General features: G+C 53.0%; 1 protein-coding gene and 1 long non-coding RNA gene across 2 annotated transcripts in view; one reads left to right on the top strand and one right to left on the bottom strand.

Annotated features, from left to right (window-relative positions):
- The window catches only part of MBP (myelin basic protein), a 108554-nt gene that overhangs the window by 25387 nt on the left and 61733 nt on the right, over window positions 1–21434 (bottom strand). Inside the window, exons 4-5 of the mRNA XM_029221878.1 lie at window positions 9665–10086; window positions 2922–2999 (exon numbers count right to left, since the gene is read on the bottom strand). Of these exons, the coding sequence (XP_029077711.1) occupies window positions 2922–2999; window positions 9665–10086 (500 nt within the window). The remainder of the gene's footprint in view (window positions 1–2921; window positions 3000–9664; window positions 10087–21434) is intronic.
- LOC114894829 overlaps window positions 1–21434 on the top strand; it is a 45756-nt gene that overhangs the window by 20090 nt on the left and 4232 nt on the right. The gene's annotated exons all lie outside the window — the stretch shown is intronic.

Here is a 21434-nt window from a genome sequence, read left to right as displayed (position 1 = left end):
ACCTCCCACGCGTGTTTCCATCTTTACCCTGTGCTTGTCCAGGTGCTGAGAGCCCGACTCCTACCCCCCGAGCATCCTGGGGACGGTTGGTTGCGGGGTCACAGCGTGCAGGGCGGCTCTGGACGAACCTCTGGGCACCTCCCGGGCCGGGCGTCCAGGCAGTGTCCTCTCCAGGCCACGAGGACCGGTTCCCGGGGTTTGTGGGATGCAGGCAGAGGGGCTTAAGGAAGCCAGTGAGAGCAGCTGACGGGCGTGGGAACAGGGGCTTTCCCCTCTGTTCTTCCTGCATCTCCAGGGCCCAGATGTGCAGGTGTGGGTGGGACGGGGTTTACTCGGGCGAGGCACTTGCTCCGCGCTCCCCGCCCTGGGCACCTTTCCAGCTCCTTCCATCCGCAGGCGCCAGGCGCTCTGGGCCATGCAGTTTCCAGAGGCCCAGCCATGCGGAGCCAGGGTGACATGATGGAGAAACCAGAGGAAAGGCTCTGCCTATCTCCCCACGGAGCTGTCTTCCCTGTTGTATATTTGCTCCTTGATTCTGCCTTGGAATTCGTGCTTTCCCAGCTTGCTTTTGGGTATCAAATATTATTTCATGCGTGGCCTCGGGCTTCCCGTCTTCCATGGTCCTCTTCCAGCCCTCAAGGTCAGCTCTGTGTCAGAATCAAGAGAAGTGTTCAGGCTCCTGGAATCAAGGGATTCCTCGCAGGGGACCCAGTCCTGGAAGCGCAGCCACAGTGCTGAGCCCACTTGTTCCTTGACGTGTAGTAGGTGGGGCTCTCCCACCCTTCCTGGTGTGTTTGTTTGGAGAGACAGACAGACAGAGAGAAGGAGGTCCGGGTGCAGGATGCCAGCCTGACATCGCTCACCGACTTTAAGTTTCCGAACCGCAGGGGAAGAAGGAGGAAGCTTTCGGTCCTGAGCCGGCCAGTGGTCCTGCACCGCCATCCCCAGCCCCTGCGTCAGCCCTCCGACCGTGGCCTCACCCCATGGCTCCTGTCCCCTCCGCAAGCCCACTCCACGTGCCCTTTGTCGTATTTTCAAACCACTTCGTGCCACCTGGCCCTTCAGTGCTGTCCTGTGTCCGGGGCCGTTAACGCTCCGAGAAACATAAGCTCTTTCTTGAAATACTGAAGAATGCAGCGTGCCGGAGGAAGACACAGTGAACAGACAGCAAAGGCAAAGGCCGCGGACGCCCGGCCCCCATGCTGTGTCCCTGGGGCTGCTGTGTGGACCTCGTGCATTTCTGGCCAGTTGTGTACGTGCGGGCACAGAGGTCTGTCTGGGATGAAGCTGTGGAGGGCGGGGCTGCGGCCCTTTTTCCACCAACAGAGAAGAATCGTTCTGCTGTAAGTTTCCTAACATCCCCAAATGCCAAAGACCTGGCCTCTGGCCCTCCCCGCCCTGCACTGCATCTGGGGTTTCTGGCAATGTCTCTGCCTCTTGGTGGAGCAGGCCTGCTTTCTGACGGCGACGTGTCCCATGGAGGAGAGGACGGGGGTCCCGGTGGCTTCGGGCACAAGGAGCACGTGGGTCCCCGCCTGCGTGCCCGCATCCCCGCTGCCAGAAAACAGGGAGCGTCCGCTCCAGCTCTCTGCACTCGGCCTGGGAGCCCAGGGCCCCCCAGAAGGCCTCTGGGGCCCAGCCCTGGCTTCCTCGAGGCTGAGTGTGGACCAGGCCAAGGCCCGAGGGCCCCAGAGGTTATGTGCCTCCAGTGGGACAGGGCCCTCTCGACTTCCCCGGGGATGGGGCTGTTTGCTTTGAGGAGCCACCGAGGGGCCCTCTGCACCGGTGAGCACGATGGTCACAACTGAAACGCGATTCCCGTGAAACCCGGGCTCGGCGGCAGCACCCCTCTAGCCCCACTGCAGCTGTCACCTGGAGATGCGCCCCTGCCCACCCGAGGGGGCTTGACGGCAAGTCCCTCCTGGCAGCCAGTGGCCCCAGCACCGCTCCCGTGGCTGGGTCCTACAACGGGCTCGGGCCCTTGGCTCTGCGGCCGCTCTGCCAGCCTCCCCCGGACCGACGTCCAGGAGCGACCCTTTACGTCGTATGGATCCCCTCCTCCCCTGTGACCAGCTGGTCCCGCAGGCCCCTGTGGTCACACTGTCCGGTGCGGGGCAGAGGGCTCCGCGGTGGGTCTCAGCTGCGGGCACAGCTCCCGGCTGCCTGGGTCCCGCTCCCCTGGCCCCCTCTGCTTCGTTTGAAGAGGAAGATCCACAAGCGGGACTCCTGGGGCCCCATCCTCACCCTCGGGGCTCAGTCAGAACTAGCTTTCCTGTCGCGTGCCACGTGGTTTCAACCTCCTGCGCTTTCCCGAGGTTGGTAAGGCCGGTTGATGCCCGGGCACAGTGCCTGCTGGGGCCCCAGAACAGAGGTCCGGGCGGGGCTGTGCCCCCCGCGAGCTGAGTCTGACCCGGGCTGATCGCGCGCCTCCCCCTGGGGTCGCCCCAGCCCGCCGTCCACGTGGCTGTCCCTACGGTCCCTACGAGCTCCGAGGGGCAGCCGGGAAGGAGGTCCTCCCCCGGGGAAGCCCAGCTGGGCTGGCGCCTGGAAGAGCTCACTCACCTCGTACTCGGCGGGCGCTCCGTGTCCGCTAGGCGCCGGTTTTCGGAGGAGACGGGACCACAGGCGGGTCAAGGCCATGGCTGCCAGCCACCTCGGGGGCCAGGCTCGCTCCAGCAGCTTGTCCTCACCCTGGTCCCACCTCCGTCTGGGCGGGACCCCCAGTCGAGGCCGCGCAAACCTCGCGAGGACCCCCCCTTCCGTCTTTGCACATTTTCCTTTGCTCGCTTCCCCTCAGCAGCTGCCCTGCTCGGTCTGACAAACGCGACTTTCCAAGGCTCCCGTGGGGGGGGAGCGAGGCCCTGGCAGCGCCTGCGCCGTCCCCGCGGTATGGCCGCGGCCGCCGGGCGGAGCCGTCTTACCTGGTGCACGTTGCACAGCCCGGGCGGGCTGCGGGCATGAGGGGGTAGAGGGTTCCCGCTCTGCTTGAGCCACGGGACCTGCCAGAGGGACAGAGCGGCCACTGAGTCCACGTCCTCCAGCGGGTGAGCTCCTGGCGGCAGGGAGGAGGGCGGGCGAGCGGAGGGTGAAGATTAGAGGATGAGGCACGTGACGGTGATGGAGGATGGACCAGCCAGTGGCCAGGGCTCAGGGGACACGGGGAGGGCAGATATCAGGGGACAGCCCCTGAGGGCTCGGGGGCAGGAGGAGGGACGACAGAGAGAAAGGAGGAAGGGGAAAGGTTTAGGGAACAGTTATTTCCCGTAGTCTATTCTGGGGGCCTATAGCTCATTAAGTGACCAAATTTCCTTAAAAATGTTGCCGGCACCAGACATGTAAGATTTCCAAGGCAGCTTCACGTGAAGAGCTGAAAGGGCTTTTCCGAGTCTGTAATGGAATAGCTTTTACACTCTGGGGGGTTTTATTTTATTTTTCTTTTAGAGCAAGTGTGTTAGCTTCTGCTCTGGATTTACAAGTAGAAGTCCTTCCTGCTCTGTGCGGTTACCTGTGGCTCTCAGTTGGGTCCCCTCAGTCTGTTCCACAGTAGAAGGGAACCACTTCAAGAGCAACAGAGCGCTCAGAAGGCATCCTAGCCGACCACTTGGAGTTAGGCTTTCTCACGGCCGTTCTTCTTTGCTGTCGGTGGCATTTAGGAGCTTAATAGTAATATTAATAGGGACCTGAAGTTGCTTCATGAGCTGTGAACGAGCCTGAACTCTAGTGTTATAAATCTTCCTGAATAGTATTTGCTCCTAACTGAGCGCGCTTTCCCTGTTCTATCGGCTACGAGACAGTTTCTGCCGAATCAACCAACGTTGAGGGATGTGGTGGAGAGAATATTATTACAGGACCAACGTAAGGGGCCTGCAAGAAGTTCCTCTCTTTTGACCTGCCATAGCAAAATGGCAAGAGAGAGAGAGAGACAGAGACAGAGACAGAGACAGAGAGCCTCATAGGGGTCAAGAGGTAAAATCAGTGTAATAGGTTTCAAGGGATGTCTTATATTGGCTACAGATGAAATGGAGTTTTAAAAACCAGGTTAATAGTTGGTTATGCATGGAAATAAGCAGTAGTTATAACACAGGAAAATATGCATTCTAGAAATATTACTGTGAAGTGAACACACTAGGGTTTCCAGAGGCAAATCCGTGGTGAGCGTGTACTTAGCTGTGCACCTCACAATCAGTTGTCTCCGCATGGGAGAGGCTATTTCAATACTAGCAAGAAGTACTGGCGACTTTGATGCATGGTATTGGGTACTTAAATAAGACCACTGAGTACTTGTTTAGAAGCACACCTCAGTGGATAAGCCTGTGGATTCTCTGCCTTGATGAGGCCAGGCTGTCCCCACTGAGGGTGAAAACCCTCAAAAACGGCCTGTGGTCCATGCCTACACTTGGTCCAAAGGCAAAGAATTTTCTAGTCCTCTATTTAAGACCACATCCCTTCTTAACGAAGAGGTCAATCTCTCTGCGACATTTTCAGGCAGCTCTGGGGGCTGGTGTTAAGGCCCCTCTACTGCCACCCCGGCTTCCTGGGCGCTGGCCACGCAGCCTAGGGCAGGGATGGCCCACGGCTCTGAGATGGGGTGGCCCCCTGGGCGACAGACTGGCCCACGGATGCCTCCCTGACGGCTTGCCTCTCCTGCGGCGGCAGGAGGACGGAAGACAGCTCTGTCTGTCTGTGTGAGAGCAGAGGAAGGTTCTCCACCTCGCGTCCAGACGTGCTCAGGATCAAAGGGAGAGCATCTCCAGCAGAAGGCGTGGGGCACCCGCAGGGCAGGAGGAGAAAAGGCAGGAAGGCCTCTTCCGGAAGTCGCGTGTCACCCTGTCCGCCTTCTGCTGTCTCTCGTGGAGCAGCACACTTCCCGAGGGCTTAAGAGCGCGGTGCTGTCCGTAATGGGGAAACTCCGCGATGACCTATCAAACCAGAGTGTGGGAAGAGATTTCTCCAATTCTGGGATGCTAAATCCACACTTAGTGATTTCCACGAGAGATCGAGGGAGTGTTTTCTTCCCCTAATGATGAGATATTCCCTCAGATGTCAAGCTAAGCTCTCCACCAACCGGTAGGAATTGCCTGTTCCTTCTACCAAAAGGAACATCAGCGATGATGGAAAGCAACACCATAACATGGAAGTGAGTTTAACAGGACATGAGTTAGGACAGGGTCTGGTGGCAGGATACGGGCACAGACGAATGGGAGACAGATTGAAATTAATCCCATGTCTTTGCACTTATTTCTAGTTCACCAGCAACCCCGAACTTACCCTCAATTTCACAAACTACCTGTCATCCTTAAAAGAACCAGCCTGCCTCTACGTTCAGATTCTCCGCTGTTTCTTCTACCCCCTGGTATGTACCCTCCCAGGGAGCCCAGGCGGGGGCCGTCTTTCCTGTGCTCAGTCACTCAGTAAATGCTACTGAGGGTCCCGTGTCCCAGGCACAGGGGAGAATACAGTCATTTCCCCCAACATGTACAGGACGGTGCTTTGAGAGAAACAGTAAACCTCAGGCAGAACGAGAACAGTCCTAACAGAAAGACCAGGATACTGAACTGCCAGTGGAGAGAAAAGAACAGAACGTCTGTGTGTAAAGCAGAGGCGTGAAAACTGTGTGCAGAAGGGTGTGCTCGGGCCCCCAGGCTCACCTGTTGGTTGACACCTGCTGTGTCAGAAGGTCATGAAAATACCAGTTACACCATGTGCTTAGTAAAGGGAGGGTCACGAAAATACCAGTTACACCATGTGCTTAGTAAAGGGAGGGTCACCAAAAAAGACAACTTAAAAAAATCACATGCAATTAGTCTGTTAAAACGTTTAATAAATGCATAAAAAGGAAGAAATATATAAAAAGCAAAAGGTCATCACAAAGTCAAATCGGAATACAATCACAGAAGGCAATCGGCATTAAATACATCAACACAATCTACAAACGTTTCACTCAGAGGACGCAGCCAAATGGCTGCCAACACAGGGGCGCCCCATTCCGAGTTCTCGTTCGCCTGGTTAAAGACAGCGGAGGGGTGAGGCCACAGGAGGACACGGCAAAGCGCTGGGAGCCGATCAGTAATGGATCCGTAATTGATCAGGGGATGATACGTCAGAAGGAATTCCTGTAGGAACTCTCAACAAGTGTTTGGGCGCAGAAACACATATACCCAGCATACAGGGATCTTTCTCTACAAAGAAAGACTCTTGGCAAACTGATGTACTGAGTGGCTGGGTCGTGGCCACGTAGACGCACGTTAGCTGAGATCCATGTTTCGTGCATCGCTGCATCGTGAGCGGGCACACCCTCGGCTGAAATGAGCGAGCGCAGCTCCGCCGGCCCCCGACTTCAGGGCTAGACTCACACGGGGTGGGGCAGCCTGCTCAGACACTGCCTGCCTGCCGTGTCCTTCCTGTCACCTCCACCTGTCACCCTCCCCGGGGGATTACAGAAGACATCTCTAACATTAGGGTGCCATGTTAACGGTGAGGAGTTAAGTTACCGTAGAACTAAAACGTGTTCAATGAAATTGAAATGCGGTGGAAAAAAAGGCAGGAAACAGAACGTTGTGATTAACTTGCAAGACTGCTTAGACCCCAGGGCACTGAGTGACAGCAAGCGTTCTTATCCCACACAATCAAGGTTAGAGGCAGGGAGGTCATGTGGCATGCTGAGGACAGACGGGTGCTGAGAGCAGCAAGTTGTAAATGCAGCTCTGACTGTAGTCAACAGAGGAAAACAGGTATAACCACCAGTACAGAAACCTGCTGTAAAACACCTGTAGGAAAGTAGACTGATGCGGAGGACGGCGAGACAGGCCTGTCCCCTTGCACCCCTACTGGGGGGGGTCCGGGTGTCACATCACTGCGGCCACCCTGGCTATTGCCCAAGCTAACAGGTCACGATGTTGCTGTTAAGCCCGAGGGTGCAGCGCTGGCCCCGGAGTGGCGGGTCTGACGGGTGGGTAGGTGGGGCAGCTGAGGGGACCCCCTCCACCCGCTAAGACTGACCAAATGCAGTGGCATCTCCGTCCTGACCACCCGCCCATTCCTCACAGGGCCCCAGGTTCCAGGGACTTGGAAACCTGGTTCTTAAAGGCAACAACTCCGCCTTTCTTTCTTCCTGCCACAAAGGCGCGTGGTCTCGTGAATGCACTTTTCATGTACGGCTCTCTCGAAAGTATATGCCGCCTCAAGGAATTTGTGAGCGCTTTGCTCGAATGTCAACTCCCGGCCGCACAGAGGGTGGGTGTGCTGGTGCAGTCCCAGGGCAGGGGGCGCTGCCGCTGCTCACCCAGGGGCCACCCCACGTGCCCTTGGAGGAGGGGGGCAGGCGACAAACAGCCCCTGTTCCGGGAGCCAAGGGCTCCCATCAGTTTCACACGCTTCAATCCAAAGGACCTTTCTAGCACCTAATACAAGGAGGGCTCTCCTGATTTATAAACAGAGCAAAGCAAAAATAAGATCAAAACCAAAAAGTAAGCCCACACCAATAAATACCGCAGGCCATTGCGGGTGTGACACTGGGTGCAGAGTGTGTGAGGCTTACACCTCCAGTGTGTAAAAGTGAACACAGAATCCACAGTAAGACAGGTGAGCTGAGTAAGGCTGCCAGTAAGGCCCACTGCGTATTTTCAGCAAAGATACTCGACAGGAATGTATCCCTAGCCTGGGTTTGCAATAAGCAACTACGGATATGATTTTGCATTCGAACTCTAATGGATTTCTTTGGCATCAAAGGGCAAGGCTGCTCATTCAAAAATCTTCTTTACGCAACATCCAGTAGTGAACAGAATTGATACTTCAAAAGTTCTAAATCCATTATTTAAACATTGTTTTTATGTTTAAAAATCCTGTGAAAATGTTTTGATTTCTCTGAATCCTTGATAACCTAGCAAGACTAGTTTGTGAAGTGGATGCCTACTTCTGAGGCTGGAATCTTTTCTTTGAAAATGTTGAAGAATATCAGACTTGATGCAATCAAGGTTGTACTTTTACATAAAGGAAGAAAAACAGGTATGTCTAATATATATTCATTTTGAGATGAGGTCACAACAGTCGACATAAACGCTTTCACGATTTTATTTTAACTTAACCCATTACCACCGAAATGAAGCTTGTTTTGCAATATATGCTATATCCAGCTGCTTCATCTCTTCTGTACAGTTTAAATCTATTTTTCCTGTTCTTTGGGTTAAGCAGAATAGTTTAAGGTTTCAAGACTGTCGACGCTGCATGCATATGGGGTGCTTTGCATAATAGCAAGACTTGATTAGGCAGTCAGGGTCTGGTGTGGTTTGACAGCCGTGCTTGATAAAGCATCTCGGATGGAAATCGGCATTAGAAATAGGTCAGAGGACCCACATTTCAGGGTGAGGGAAGACTGCCCCCAAGTACAGGACACTGAAGAAACCAATCAGAAAGTGAATTCTATAAGCACAAAAGGTACATGGAGTTATTCACAGGAAGTCCTGCCAAGTGTCACGTGACAGATCTCAGCTCCCAGCAGGTCCCCGAAAGCTCAACGCTCCTTTAACACCACACAAAAGGCGCAGCTGACATCTGTGTTTATCTCCAACCATTTCAGGATCGTCACTAATTTTAAGAACTGTAGTTAGAGACTAAAGCAAATTCGAGAAACTCCTGAACTCCCAGTGCCCCAGTGTTGATGATGTTATAGGACCACGATGAAAGGGCCTCTGCTCCACACTCGACTCAAAGCCCCTTACAACTTCCCAAAGGCCTTTCAGAATGAGCACAGGGCACAGCCAGAAGCAAAGCTGCATCTTAGGTGTTTTGTGAGCACACCCAGTAAACCAGGGGCTTTTTTGAAAAACCTCACTCCTGCCAAAATCACCCAGCCATCCAACACTCTAAAATTCAGGTGCCGCGCATGCGATGTGTTTGCTATCGGAATGCCACTTGGGGATTAGCTTTTCAATGAAGCATCAGCCACAGATGATCTATTCACAATCTAGTCCAGAAGCCACTTTCACAAACCGGACCACAATAGGAGCGATTTTCTCCTGTGACACATTTTTATCTACAGAACATTTAAATAATGAAACTTCACAAATTCTACATTCAAATGAATGGAATAACAAACTAATACAGTTTTGATTCATAGACGCACTCATTTAATCCCTCACACTCATTTATTTCCCTAAACAACTCAGACAAAAGAGAACGTCTGCTCAAGGCGAATTTAAATTTCGAGTTTGTTCCAAAGCCCTCAATCACATCATTGTCGCAAAGCAACACGAAGCTAGCGGCACTGAGTCCAGGAAAACGTTGGCAATAGCCCAATGTGGAGCCCCGAAGCGGGGGCAGCAGAAGCCACGTCAGCCCTAAAGCCCCCAAGCATAAGACACAAAAGACCACAGTGCCCACGTCCACACCACCCTGGAGATGTGAATTCAGAACGTTCTCCTTTCCCGGACCACATTCTGACCGCATCCCTGGTGAGCAGGGGAGAGAGGGTGGAAAAATCGAAAGCCGTGACCCAGGCCCCTCCCAGGAACCCGTAAGCACCTCCAGCAAGGACAACACGTTTCCCCAGACAGCACGGAGGCTGTACTCCCTCTAACGGCTGAGTTCACCTGCAGATTCCCTTCCTTTTCCGCTTACACCGCCTGGGAGGCACGACCTGCATGCGCCTCTACTCCTCAGAGCTCACCTTGCCTGAGCCCCGCTTGGGTGCACCCCTGTCCGCGCCAAAGAAGCGGCCGAGGGAGTCGAGGATGCCCGTGTCCCTGTGTCTGGGGAGGAAGCCGTGCCTGGCGTGGTCCATGGTGCTTGCCGAGGCCAGGTACTTCGATCTCTGGGAGGGTCTCTTCTGAGCCGCCATCACATCCAGGCCCTCGGGAGCAGCTGCGCTGTCTTCTTGGATGGTCTGGAGCTCGTCTGACTCTGAGGGCCGGTCTTTGAAGGTGTTGTCCTCCCTCCCTGGGGCATCTCGGGAAAAGAGGCGGATCAAATGGGGGCGGCCCCCGGGGTCAGCTGGGTTGGCACCCGGCCAGGCATTCTTTGGGCCCGCTGTGCGCTTGGAGTCTGTCACCGCTGTGTCCTGCAAGGGGGTCCCATTGTTCTGGTCCACATCTGCAAACAACAGTGAGATATGAATACGGCTGTGCAAAGCGGGGCACGGACAATGCTGCTTTCTTCCCGGGCTGGGGAACCGGCCGTCTCCTATCAAATCCACAGGGTGCGCAGGCGCCAGGAGCTCCACGCGGCCCCGGACTGCCTTGGGCAGAGCCCATCCGGCCCGAGCATCCTGGTGGCGGCTCTGTGTCTCAGAGGCCCTGGGAATTGTCTCAGGTGCTCCAGATCCGGCACTGGGCCTTCCCGAGCAAACAGGGCCAGGCACACAATCTCCCCTAGGTGCTGCCACGCCTGCCCTGGGGGGGCTCCAGGGTTGCAGGTGCCTTGATGGCACGTTTATCATCTAAAAGGCTACTGGTGCCTAAGCAAAGCGTGTTGGGAGCACTTATTTGACAAAAGGTATTTTTAGCATTCTTGCTAGAAGTGGAACTGCCCACACCTTTGGCAATTCATGCCTTAAAGAAATGGGGCATTTAGAACTCTTTAGTACCCCGAGTCCACAAGAGGCCTCTTGCATGAGAGAGAGCTGCTTGTTCAGGACATTTTGGTTTGGCTTCTCCTCTGTAAGCAGCAGCAATCAGAAAGTTTAAGTGGAAACGGGGTAGTTCATGTGGCACACCATCCTCCCTTAGCTTTTTACAAAAATACACAGTATTTCTCTCGAGAATGACAGTACCTCCATCTTGCTCTCAGTTACCACAGGTGGGTATAAATGAATGTCATGTAGTTAGGTTCTTCTCCAAAGTTTATTACTTAACCTACGGCAAATGTGGCTTTACTCACACTATCCATCCATCAAACTGCCCAGAAATCTGTGTACTAGCATTTACCAACAGCATCCGACCACCCACCCATCCATCCATCCACTATCCACCCATCCATCCACTTATCCACCCGACCATCTGCTAACCACCCTTCCGTCCACTTATCCACCCATCCATCCGCCCGTCCATCCACTTCACTTATCCACCCGTCCATCCGCCCACCCAGCCACCCATCGTTACCAAGCGCCTAGCAAGTGTCATGTCCCCTGCACTAGGCGAACAAGATGTGGTCCTTGTCGCATGAACACAGATGAAAACGAACGTTATGGGTTGAATAATGTCCCCCCCCCAAATGGTGTGTCTACATCCTCGTCCCCAGTACCTGTGACTGTGAACTTATTTGAGGGTTAGGTCTTTTGCAGATGTAACCCAGTTACGATGGGGTCTCACTAGAGTAGAGTGGGCCCCGACCCAATGACCAGTGTCCCTGTGAGAAGAGGGGGATTTGGACGCAGACACACACACACGCACAGGCCACGTGGCATGGAAGCAGGCCGTGGCCTGGTGTGTGTACAAGACAGGGTTGCTGGGAACACGGGGAGGCGGGTGACCCGGGGAAGACCCTCCCCCCGAGTCTTCGGGGAGAGCGCTGCCCTGCCCACACCTGGGAACCGAGAGGGTAGAAATTCCTACTGTTTTCAGCCGCCCAGTTTGCGGTCATTTGTGTGGCTGCCACAGGACACAGACACAATGCGTCGTTTCATGTTGAGTAATGGTGTGAGAGGAAACAGCAGGATAAGGGGCATCAGGAAGGCCCCCTGAGGGGACCGCTGGACGACACGGGAGTGTGGGCCGAGGACGGGGCTGGGGGTGGCGGGGTGGCCGAGGGGTGGGGGGACGGACTTCTGCAGAGAAGGACGCCCAGGACAGGGTCCTCGGGAATGAGCTTGGCCTGTTCCCTGAGGAGAAGCAGGAAGGCCTGGAGCCCGAGCGTGCAAGGCTTAAGGTGCTGAGCGGGAGGGGGGGTACATGGGGAAGGGGCATGGTGGGGGGAGGGGGGGCGAGGGGATGATGGAGGAAAGGGGAGGGGATGGTGGAGGGAAGAGGTGAGAGGAGAAGGATTCAAGACAGGCCAGCCAGACTATGCAGGGCTTCAAGGGCTGAGGCAAAGGGTTTTCTTCGCGGAAAGTGCCCAGAGACAGCCAAGGAATGGGGTGTGGGTGGGACCAGACTTCAAGGGAGGAGAAGGCTCAGCCTGCAGGTGAGCACAGGTGCGGGTGAGCACAGGTGGGAGGGGCTATGGTCAAGGGAGAGATAGGGCGCAGGGCCAAGGTCATGTCCTTGGGGTGCCAGGAAGGAACGGCACGTGTCTGGGGGATGATTGCAACGAGGGTCTTTCCTTTTGTTACATGTATGCGGGGGAGTTTTTATACCTACAACCCCTACTTCCACAAATATATAAATAACAAAACCCGAGTGATTCCACACTCCTTTAACAACGTCACAGGGGTCAAGAGACTGTCCCGTGGGTGACACTCATCGTGCAGTCAGTATATTGACTTATGTTTCCAAAGCAGAGTAACTGGCTCCCAACGGGTATCATAAACGTTTGCTAGAGACCAAGTACCAGGCAAACAGCCAGACCCTGTGATCCCGGGGTCTTTTTTCTGCTGCTAAGAGGGTGCACACAGCTCTCAGGTGTGCCTAACGCCGGCCACGCTACAGGCCTTGCAAATATGCCACTTAGCATATGGCACGTCTTTTATGACCACTGGTTACTTGAACCACATGAGAACACCGATATTTATCACATATCAAATCCCTCACCGTATCGCAGCAACGTGAAAAAGCACCATGAAGAATGCTGTGGCCGCACAAAGCTGTAGATTTTTGCAGGGATGCAATCCTAATTTATAGGTTGCAACAGAAAGAGTCTGATTTTCAAGCTGTGCTTTAAATTCTGTGGCTGACATAAATTAATGCAAACGTAAAGGGCAAACAGTCACTATATTGTACATGATTAAATGCATTAACGAAACACAAGCGCCTCTGAATGCTAATATTTTTACAACAGTTGGCTTTTGTGTCTCTGAATATGGGTGTTTGTGAGGCACAGAGAAGGGCGTTTGTGTCCTGAAAGTAGCTTCTCCCAGGACGCAAGGAGCACAGGGAGAAGCTAAAATCTGTGGATCTGCAGCATTTTGGGTTAGGACAAGGGCAGTTTCAATTTGTCAATTAATAACAGCTTTAATCGAGTTAAAGCCCAGGGCAGAGTTCTTCTTTAGACTCTGTCTGGAGCAAAGCCTCTAGTGCACAATGTGAGAGGCACAGGTCTGGCTCTGCTCTACTACCCAAACATGCACTTATAATCCTCTATTATTGTACAAATTCTACAGAAAATTGCACAAATGTCTTAAAAAACCCCACCTCCATCTAATGGCTAAAATGACCCCAGGAAACTCAGGGAAACGCACTGGACTTCTGGGAGTGGAGATATTAAATCACGAATTGCTCCCTGGACCGCCTCTGAGGAGCAGAGGACGTCACCAGCTGGAGGGTGGCTTCTGGGGCCTTCAGAGACCCCCCCACAGAGCAGGATGGTGACCTTGGGGCGGTGTTTACTCTTTAGAGCAACTCACAGGTGTCACCACCCGAGGGAGGCTCCAGCCCAAGGTCTCGGCAGCATCACTTGGGCCTGTGGGTCCTCAGCGTCCCACCTGCCCAGAGACAGGGCTTGCAGGGCGTCACCGAGAAGGGCCCTGGAGGCTGAGCTTGACCCCCGTGCTCCGCAGCAAGGGCCCCGAGCTGCCTTTGGTATCTGCGGTCCTGAACGGGGAAGGGCAGCCACGCGCTGGCCTCTGGCACCTCGAGCCCGTTTCAGCAGCACATACAGGGATCAGGCGTGCTGGGTGTGCCCCAGGGCCACCCCTCCGGTAAATGTAGTGTCCGGTCACTGCCCACAGGGAAAGCTGAGCGCTCGCTGGATGCTCTGGGCATTACCAGCAACCCCACGAGGCAGGTCGTTTTACAAGCCCTTTTACTCATGTGAGGAAACCGAGGCAGAGAAAAGTGAAACAGGACTCGACGGAGGCAGTGATGTTCATTCTGGGTCCCCAGCTGCCGTCTACGTACTGCCGACTGCAGACCATCCCCAGCTCTGGGCGCCCCGCAAGCCTGCGCCAGCCCCTGCTGGCTTGAACTGGCACTAGGTTTTGCCTCTCAGGGTCACATGTAACTGCAGATGACCGATGGCTAAAACGTTTCTGTTTAACAGAGGGACTGACCGGGAGAGATGGAGGGACATCCTAGAGCGCCACCATCCTGAGCTAAGAGCCCAGCCTGGGCCCTACCTGCAAGACACAGGGCCCTGGAAGCCCCCAGCACTCTGTGGGGCTCTGTTCCCCCGCCTCCCCCTGACCTGCACGCATACCTCTGCCCACAATTTACTACATCAGCTGCCCTTGGCAGAATATGTTAATGACTGTTAACACCCAAAAAAGCTGAGCTGAGGAAGCCTGAAAATCATTATTTTCTATGATTCCATATCATTTTTGCTATAAGCAGAAAACGACACACATCACATATTCATATAAGATCATCTCAAAGAAATTGTGATGATGAAGTGAATCTTGGTCTATATTTAAATATGACTGTTTTTACCTAGACTGTGTGTCTTATGCTTTTTTCCATCACAGCCATGGAAATCATATTCCATCACCAACTTTCATCAAAACCACATGCGTGCACGCGTGTGTGCGTACAAACGTGAGGACACACACAGACGCCGAGGCGCACCCCAGACCCAGAAAGTCAGAAACCATAGGATGGCCCCCCATTCTGCACTTTTTTTTTTTTTAACAGGCCGGGGTGGAGTGGGCAGTGAGTTATTCATTCTCCCAGTAACTAGGTTTGCCCTTTAACCGAGCAGTGTACGCGGTCAGTGACACCTCCTGTTCACCCAAGCTCAGAGCACGTAATTATCAGGGAAGTTCACTGTCAAAGATGCTGATGACCTGGAGCCCGTGGTGGTGTCGGGTGTTTGCCACCCTCGGTGTCCAGTGTCCTGTGGCCCTGAGTGCTCTCGTCGGGAAGCCGCGCCTGCGGGGACAGCACTTGGCCCGCTGGAACTCAGGGCTTTTCCCAGCTTTGCGCTGACCCGGGCGGGCAGCTCTGTTCCCACCACCATGGGAACATCCTGAGTCTATCGGGGGGGTCAGCGTGAGCACTGGCTGCGGCTTCACCTTCTGAGTTTGCCCGTTTCTCCAAATGCCACAGGCTCTCAGGTCAACAGGAACAGAAAGGATGTATTCAGTTTCTCAGAGCAGGGCTGTATCGCTCATCAAACCAGAACAACACATAACACAGAAATCCCCTCCATGAGTGCGTCAGTCTGTTAAAGTTAACGACAAAATGAAAACCTTCTATCGATAAGATAGAAGTGTTCTTCTTTTCACTACAACTGATTTAACGTTTCTTCCTATGATTAGAGAGGGATCGATCGTAAGGGATCATCCTTCCATAAGGGATCGTCAGGGAAGTTCAATAAAATTTCATCTTCACGGCTGATCAGATCTTTAATGAGACTGGAAACGATAGAAATGATCACCACTCACCCAGTTAGAGGTTTTGCCATAACAAACTTTAAAGATGTGTGGTAGAGGCTTAGCCCACTGCAAATCACCACTGTGGGTTTGTTTACAGGCATCATTCCCATCTCAACAGGAGGCTCCCAGACTTCACAGACCCGTAAAATAGTAAAACTTAGGGGTGAGGTCTTCACACCGGCATATCCAGAGCTTCGAGAAGCTTTTATTTTATTTACAGGTAAGCTATAAAGAGAAAACAAGTAACTACCACGTACTAGCCTACATTTCACTAAAGAAAGAAAGGGAATTTGGGTATCAAAAGAACAGGAAAGGCATCATCTCAGAATAAAGGGCCGGGCCATGTCTTCAGGTCACTTTTTGACCCAAGAGGCTGCATCTGTCCACAGATGCCTCACAGGCCCACCTCGAGTGGAGGCTCTGGGTCCAGTGCTGCTGGTGGCCTCCTGGGAGGGGCAGGGCTGGGACACACCAGGAAGCGCCAGGGTTCCAACAGACTCCCCCTGACCCGTGCAAAAGTCCCAAAACCCGAACACCATGCTGCCTCTACTGAACCCCTCAGAGCTTCTCGCTTTGCCACCAACCTCTAACAACCTCCCACAGAGGGGCTTTCGGTATATATTATACAGATATACTTTTCCCCCGCATGACATCCATTCAGATATTTTGATAGAAAATAAAATCTGTTTCTTCATTTTGAGGGATCAGACTCACTGGTTGTACCTACATTTTTTTTGCTTGGTTTTAAAAACAATTGTTTTTGGTGGCCTATCTAATTAGGTTTGTAGCCCAGACTATAATTTTAGTTGACTATTTTAAATTACAGAAAGAAAAAAAATCACCCAGAAACTAAAGTCACAATTGAACTGATTTGCTAGGTCTGTCCCCCATCACAGGGATTTTTCCTGGCTCAAAACCATGGATTTCCAGTTTACTGTCTCTGCCACTTCTTGCTGGTGGGTCTGACAAAGACAGTGTACCCGGCTACAATCTCCTATGGATGCCCCATAGAAGCCCACCGCAAGTTGCTTCCTGGTTACCTTTTATAGGGCCTGAAGTAGAGACGACTGTCTAAGGAATTGCTGGGGTTCGTACAGTTCACGTCCAAGCTGCCGGCACCGGGGCTCCTAGGAGCTCAGGCAGTGCTCAGGAGGTCACCGGGACCCCGCCGTCCCAATCCTTTCCCTGCTGTAACGTCGTGTGATACCCGAGGCAGAAATTACCCAGAGCTCGAGCACCCCAGCGACCTTGCATGGAATGGGGTGGTCACCCTCCTGGGTGGGGAGGGCACTGAGCCACAGTGGGGACGGGGCTCTGGGGCACTTGCGCACTTTCCGCTAGATGCACAGGGGCAGAAGTTAGAGCGGCTGTGAGCCCCGCTGCCCTGGCGCACTGCACAGTTTTCCCCTAAAGTGATTCGCAACCTGGTTTCCCAGCTTATAGTCGCTTTAGGAAGTATTATCCAAAAAGAAATCCATAAGCCCGAAAGCACCAAAGGTGCTACTTTCATAACTGTTCATAGGAATCCATTTCTAAGGAACAGATGGAAGGAACTCTCACTGTGGAATCCACAAAATGGAGGAAATCTTTAGTGTTTTGATCTTCGATTTGCTGTTTTTAAACTCATGCTTTATAACTTATATTGTTCTTCCATATTTTTCCCATCAGATCTCATCTTAAAGATCATTGAGACCATCGACACCATTGTAAAATGTAGATTAGCACGACTGACACTATTTCAGGCCCTCTCTCACTGGGACCAGTTGACCTGGCAAATGTGTGACCCCAAAGTCAAGCCCTTCAGGGCGGGTGACCTGAATCAGAAGGGGAGAGGAAATCTGAGGTCACAGGGCCTTCTTGAGAGTCAAGAAGAACTTGAGGGATACAGAGATGGTTGTAAGAATGAAAGAAAAGTTATCCAATACTTCAGCCCATTGCAGAAGAGGTCTTATTTCCAAAAAACCACGAGAAGGTGATTGGGTTTCCTACAGCTCAGGAACAAGGAGGCAGGAGCTCAGAACTCGAAACTGAAATAGACAACACAACTGTCCTCCAGTGGCCTTTGTAAATTTCGCTTCTCAGTTGGCTCCTGTGGTGGGGAGATGGTTTGGATCTGCTGCTGCAGGATTCTTGCCCGAGGCAGCTTTGCGGACACGCAGTACCGCCGCAGAGCCTCCTGTCCTGCCCTGCCCTGCCCGTCCCCTCCCGGCCCATCAGTGACCACGCAGAACCTTGGCCTCCTTCAGAAACAGGCTCCAGCTCCACCCACCCCCGCCCCCACTGCCCGCCGAGCAGAGATTCTGTATCAGGGAAGCTACAGAAAAAGGAGGTGGACATCGTTTCATCTGGTAGGCCTGAGTCCTGGCCGGGATTCTCATTTTGGTTGGTCGAGTTTCCACGTAACTTTTCTCTGGGCCTGCTGATACGTGTTACCTGACAGAAGAACATCTCGGGCCATCTCACGTGACCATCCACATAAGAAAGCACCGTGCCTGTCCCGTCTGTGGACCGTCAGCCCCTCTCCATCCTGCGGGTGGAGGCACCGCACCGGCTGCCAGGCATGGGGTCTGCTGGGCTCGGCCTGAACGCGCACCCAGCGTCCTTCCTCCTGAAGCAGCCTGCCCGCGAAGGCCAGGCATTGGCTGCGGGGAGCAGCCCGCAGGCTCTGCAGTGCCTGTCCTTCAAGGGGCTGCCTTAAACCGACGGCCACAACCAGGCTGTGAGCTCAGGGCCTTGGGCAGAACCTCACGTTAACGCGACAGGGACAGGCGTGCGGTCTGGGGGGTGGGGTGGGGGGAAGGGCAGGAGGGAACCGCCCCTTACAATCACCCGCTGCCCTTGGCCTGCGACCCTCTGAGCAGGGCCGGGCCCCTCTCTGCAGGGGAGCTGGCCACGCCCCTGGGCCCGTGGAGCCCTGGAATTTGCCAGTGTGGGCCAGGGGGAAGAGGACCCTCCTTGTATGTGGAATACTTCTGTTCCTGGCACGCTGCACTCAGGGTCACCAGGGAGGGTGAAGGAACAAAAAGGCCCATGGTTGTGGCCTGTGGATCTGCTCCGGCAGAAATTCTGCATCTATGAGAGGTATGCGGCCGCCCGCAGGCTGCCTGCAGACATTTCTTTAAAACTTTGCCACAAACGAATCTTGCCAACCCACACATCTCACACGAATGCCTCCTTTGTGGACCCAGAACATATAGTTTTTATTTGCTCTAAATAGCTGGCCCCTCAAACCCTCCCACAGCGGGGACGGGGTCACGGGCGAGGCAGCCCCGCGCGGAGCCAGAGCCGGAGCCGGGCCCCCCCCCCCCCCCCCCAGTCTGCACCTTCTCCATTGCACGACGGTACCCAGCTGGTGTCAAGGTGATGAGATTCCAAAGAACCCGGTATTCACACGGTTCTGTTCCCTGTGCAGCCTCTGGGGATTCTCACAGTGACTCTGCACAGACTCGCAGAGGCTGCAGGATCCCCCCGAGAAGGTGGCATCGCAGGCACCACTACCACTTGCTTTTCAGTGGGGAGCAAATAAGCTGAAACAGGTACTCCTACCTCTAGGCCAGTTTTACACAGTGGTGCTCAACAAATGCTGGTAGTGTTAAACTGAACTTGGACTACAGGACCAGAGTCTGCTGCAGGCACACCCAGCAGACTTTGATTTGGTTCTACCACCTACTATGTGACCTTGACCACATGGTCTAATCTCTCAACGCCTTGGGTGCCTCATGGGCAAGGCTGAACGAACACGTGGAGCTCCCCCAGATCACTGTTGCGACAAGCACTTGAGGTGCACGTAATAGAGTGTTCTTAGCACCGGGGCACAGTGAACACTCAGTGGGGGCTTTTGTTACTGTTGCTATTATTATGATGTTTATAAAACTGGTTTGGGGATACCTTGTGTAAGAATCCATACATTTTCCGTCCACCCACCCATACACCTACCCACCCACCCATCCATCTATCTATCCATCCATTCATCCACTCACCCACTCACCCATCAGCCCACCCACCAGCCCTTCCATCCATCCATCCACCCATCCATCCACCTGTCAATCAACCCATCCATCCATCCATCCATCCACCCACCCATCCATCCATCCAATATTCATTTCATGCCTGTGTAGGCAGAACTGTGAGAATGGGTCCCAATAATCCTCACCCCTTGTACAATTCCCTCTTCTCTTAGTGTGTGGAACCTGTGAATATCATGAGGTATCAATTGTGATCGTGTTATGTCTTATGGCAAAAGGGAGACACTCTGGGACTGTTTCACCAACCACAGGAGCCTCTGGAAGGCACGGTTTTCTCCAGCTGGTAGTCAGGGAGACTGTCATCCAGGTTTGAGAAGGATGGGAGCGTGCTGCTGTTTTTAGAAACGGAAGGACCACGCGCAGGGTCTGGAGACTGGCCTCTAGGAGCTGAGGGGACGGTACAGTCCACGGCTCACAGTGCAAAAAATAATCGATACATTTTCTATCGTCTTAGTAACTGAGAACGTTATTTTTAGATCTTTTCTTGGGCACAGTTGCAGATCTGTCCTGCAGCACTGTCTGTCCCTGGAAGCCGCAGGAACAATGGTGTCAAATGTCTAGCGGCAGAGATGGGGGCGCTTCACACAATGTCTGCTTTTCACAGGCGGCCTCCCAGCACTGAGAAAGTGCCCACGCAGTGCCAGTCCAGTACCAGCTAGTGTCAGCTACTGCTCTTTTTTAAGGATAAAAATAACTTGAAAACTCTGTAAGTGAAGAAATATTCAGTGAAATACTTAAAAAAAAAAAAAACCCTCAGGCAGTAAAACATGATTGTTCAGCTTAAGAAAAGGTAACGTAACAATTAGATAAATGGAAATAAAGGAAACACTCCAAGCACCAATTATAAAAATGTTCTCAGGTAAACTCTCTTTATCTGCTGTTTTAACTGTTCCCAGATATATATTGCTTTAGTCAAGTGCATGCTAATATTTTCATGATTTTTTGGGTTTATTTTCTTTTTTAGAAATCGTTTTGAGACCGTTTATCATGATCGTATAATCAGACACCATTTACATTCTAGAAGGAATCCGACTGAAGAAATGGGAAATATTCCCTATCTTCTCATGCAGTAGAAGTAGACACTTTAAAAGACTGATTTATGAACATTCTAACTTAAACACAATGGGTGCCTCTAATAATCTATTTTGATGTCTTGTTGCATGAACCTTGACTAATCAGATCATTTCATAAGGAAACTATCAAACACAGAAAGTCAGCATTTCCACATCATGAAAATAAATCCGTACAGACATACGTGGATGTGTGAGTATTGCAAAGTTCTCCAAAGCTGAAGAAAATCTGATCTCCTTGAGTCTCACTGTAACATTTTACATTTTTATCCCAGAGACAATTTGGCATCATTTGCTACAGGTCCTGGTTTATTTCCGAGGGACCCTGGTTTGAGGAATCTGAAGGATGCAATTGCACCGTGTAACCTGCCAGGTGGTGGAGCAGGTCCTGGGCACTGAGGCGGTGTCGCTGCATTGCTCATGTGTGATCACTCAAGGCCAACATCGCTCACAGCAGGGCTGGAGCAGGTTGCAAAGTCCCTTCTGGCCTGAAGGTCTACACATGTCGAAATGCAGGGCATGAAATGTCGTCCTTAGAAAGTGGTTGCTTGGGGATAAAGCTTTTAATCCCTGCGAACGCTCTGTGCATTGTGATGCCCTGAGCTATTGCTCAGTGCCGTGGTGTGAGGGGTATTAGTTCATCCCAGGGCTTTCCGAGAGCACCGAGAGCACAGTGAGAAGGGATGTTGGTCCCACGGAGGCGGATCTATCCACATGTGTCTAAACCCCGTGTTCACGTGTGCCACCTGATGCCCAGACATTCGGGGCAGGAATCTCACAGGTCAGCCGGCCCAGCTTCCAAGGGCCCTGGGTCACTCTACCTGACCTTCCCTGACCCCAACTCCTACTACCGTCGTGGCAGCCCGCTCGCATCAGGTGCGT

The sequence above is a fragment of the Monodon monoceros genome, unplaced genomic scaffold (genome assembly GCF_005190385.1).
Source record: "Monodon monoceros isolate NGI ecotype Baffin Bay Population unplaced genomic scaffold, NGI_Narwhal_1 Super_Scaffold_1, whole genome shotgun sequence".
NCBI lineage: Eukaryota > Metazoa > Chordata > Mammalia > Artiodactyla > Monodontidae > Monodon > Monodon monoceros.
This window is presented reverse-complemented; position numbering and strand designations above follow the sequence as displayed.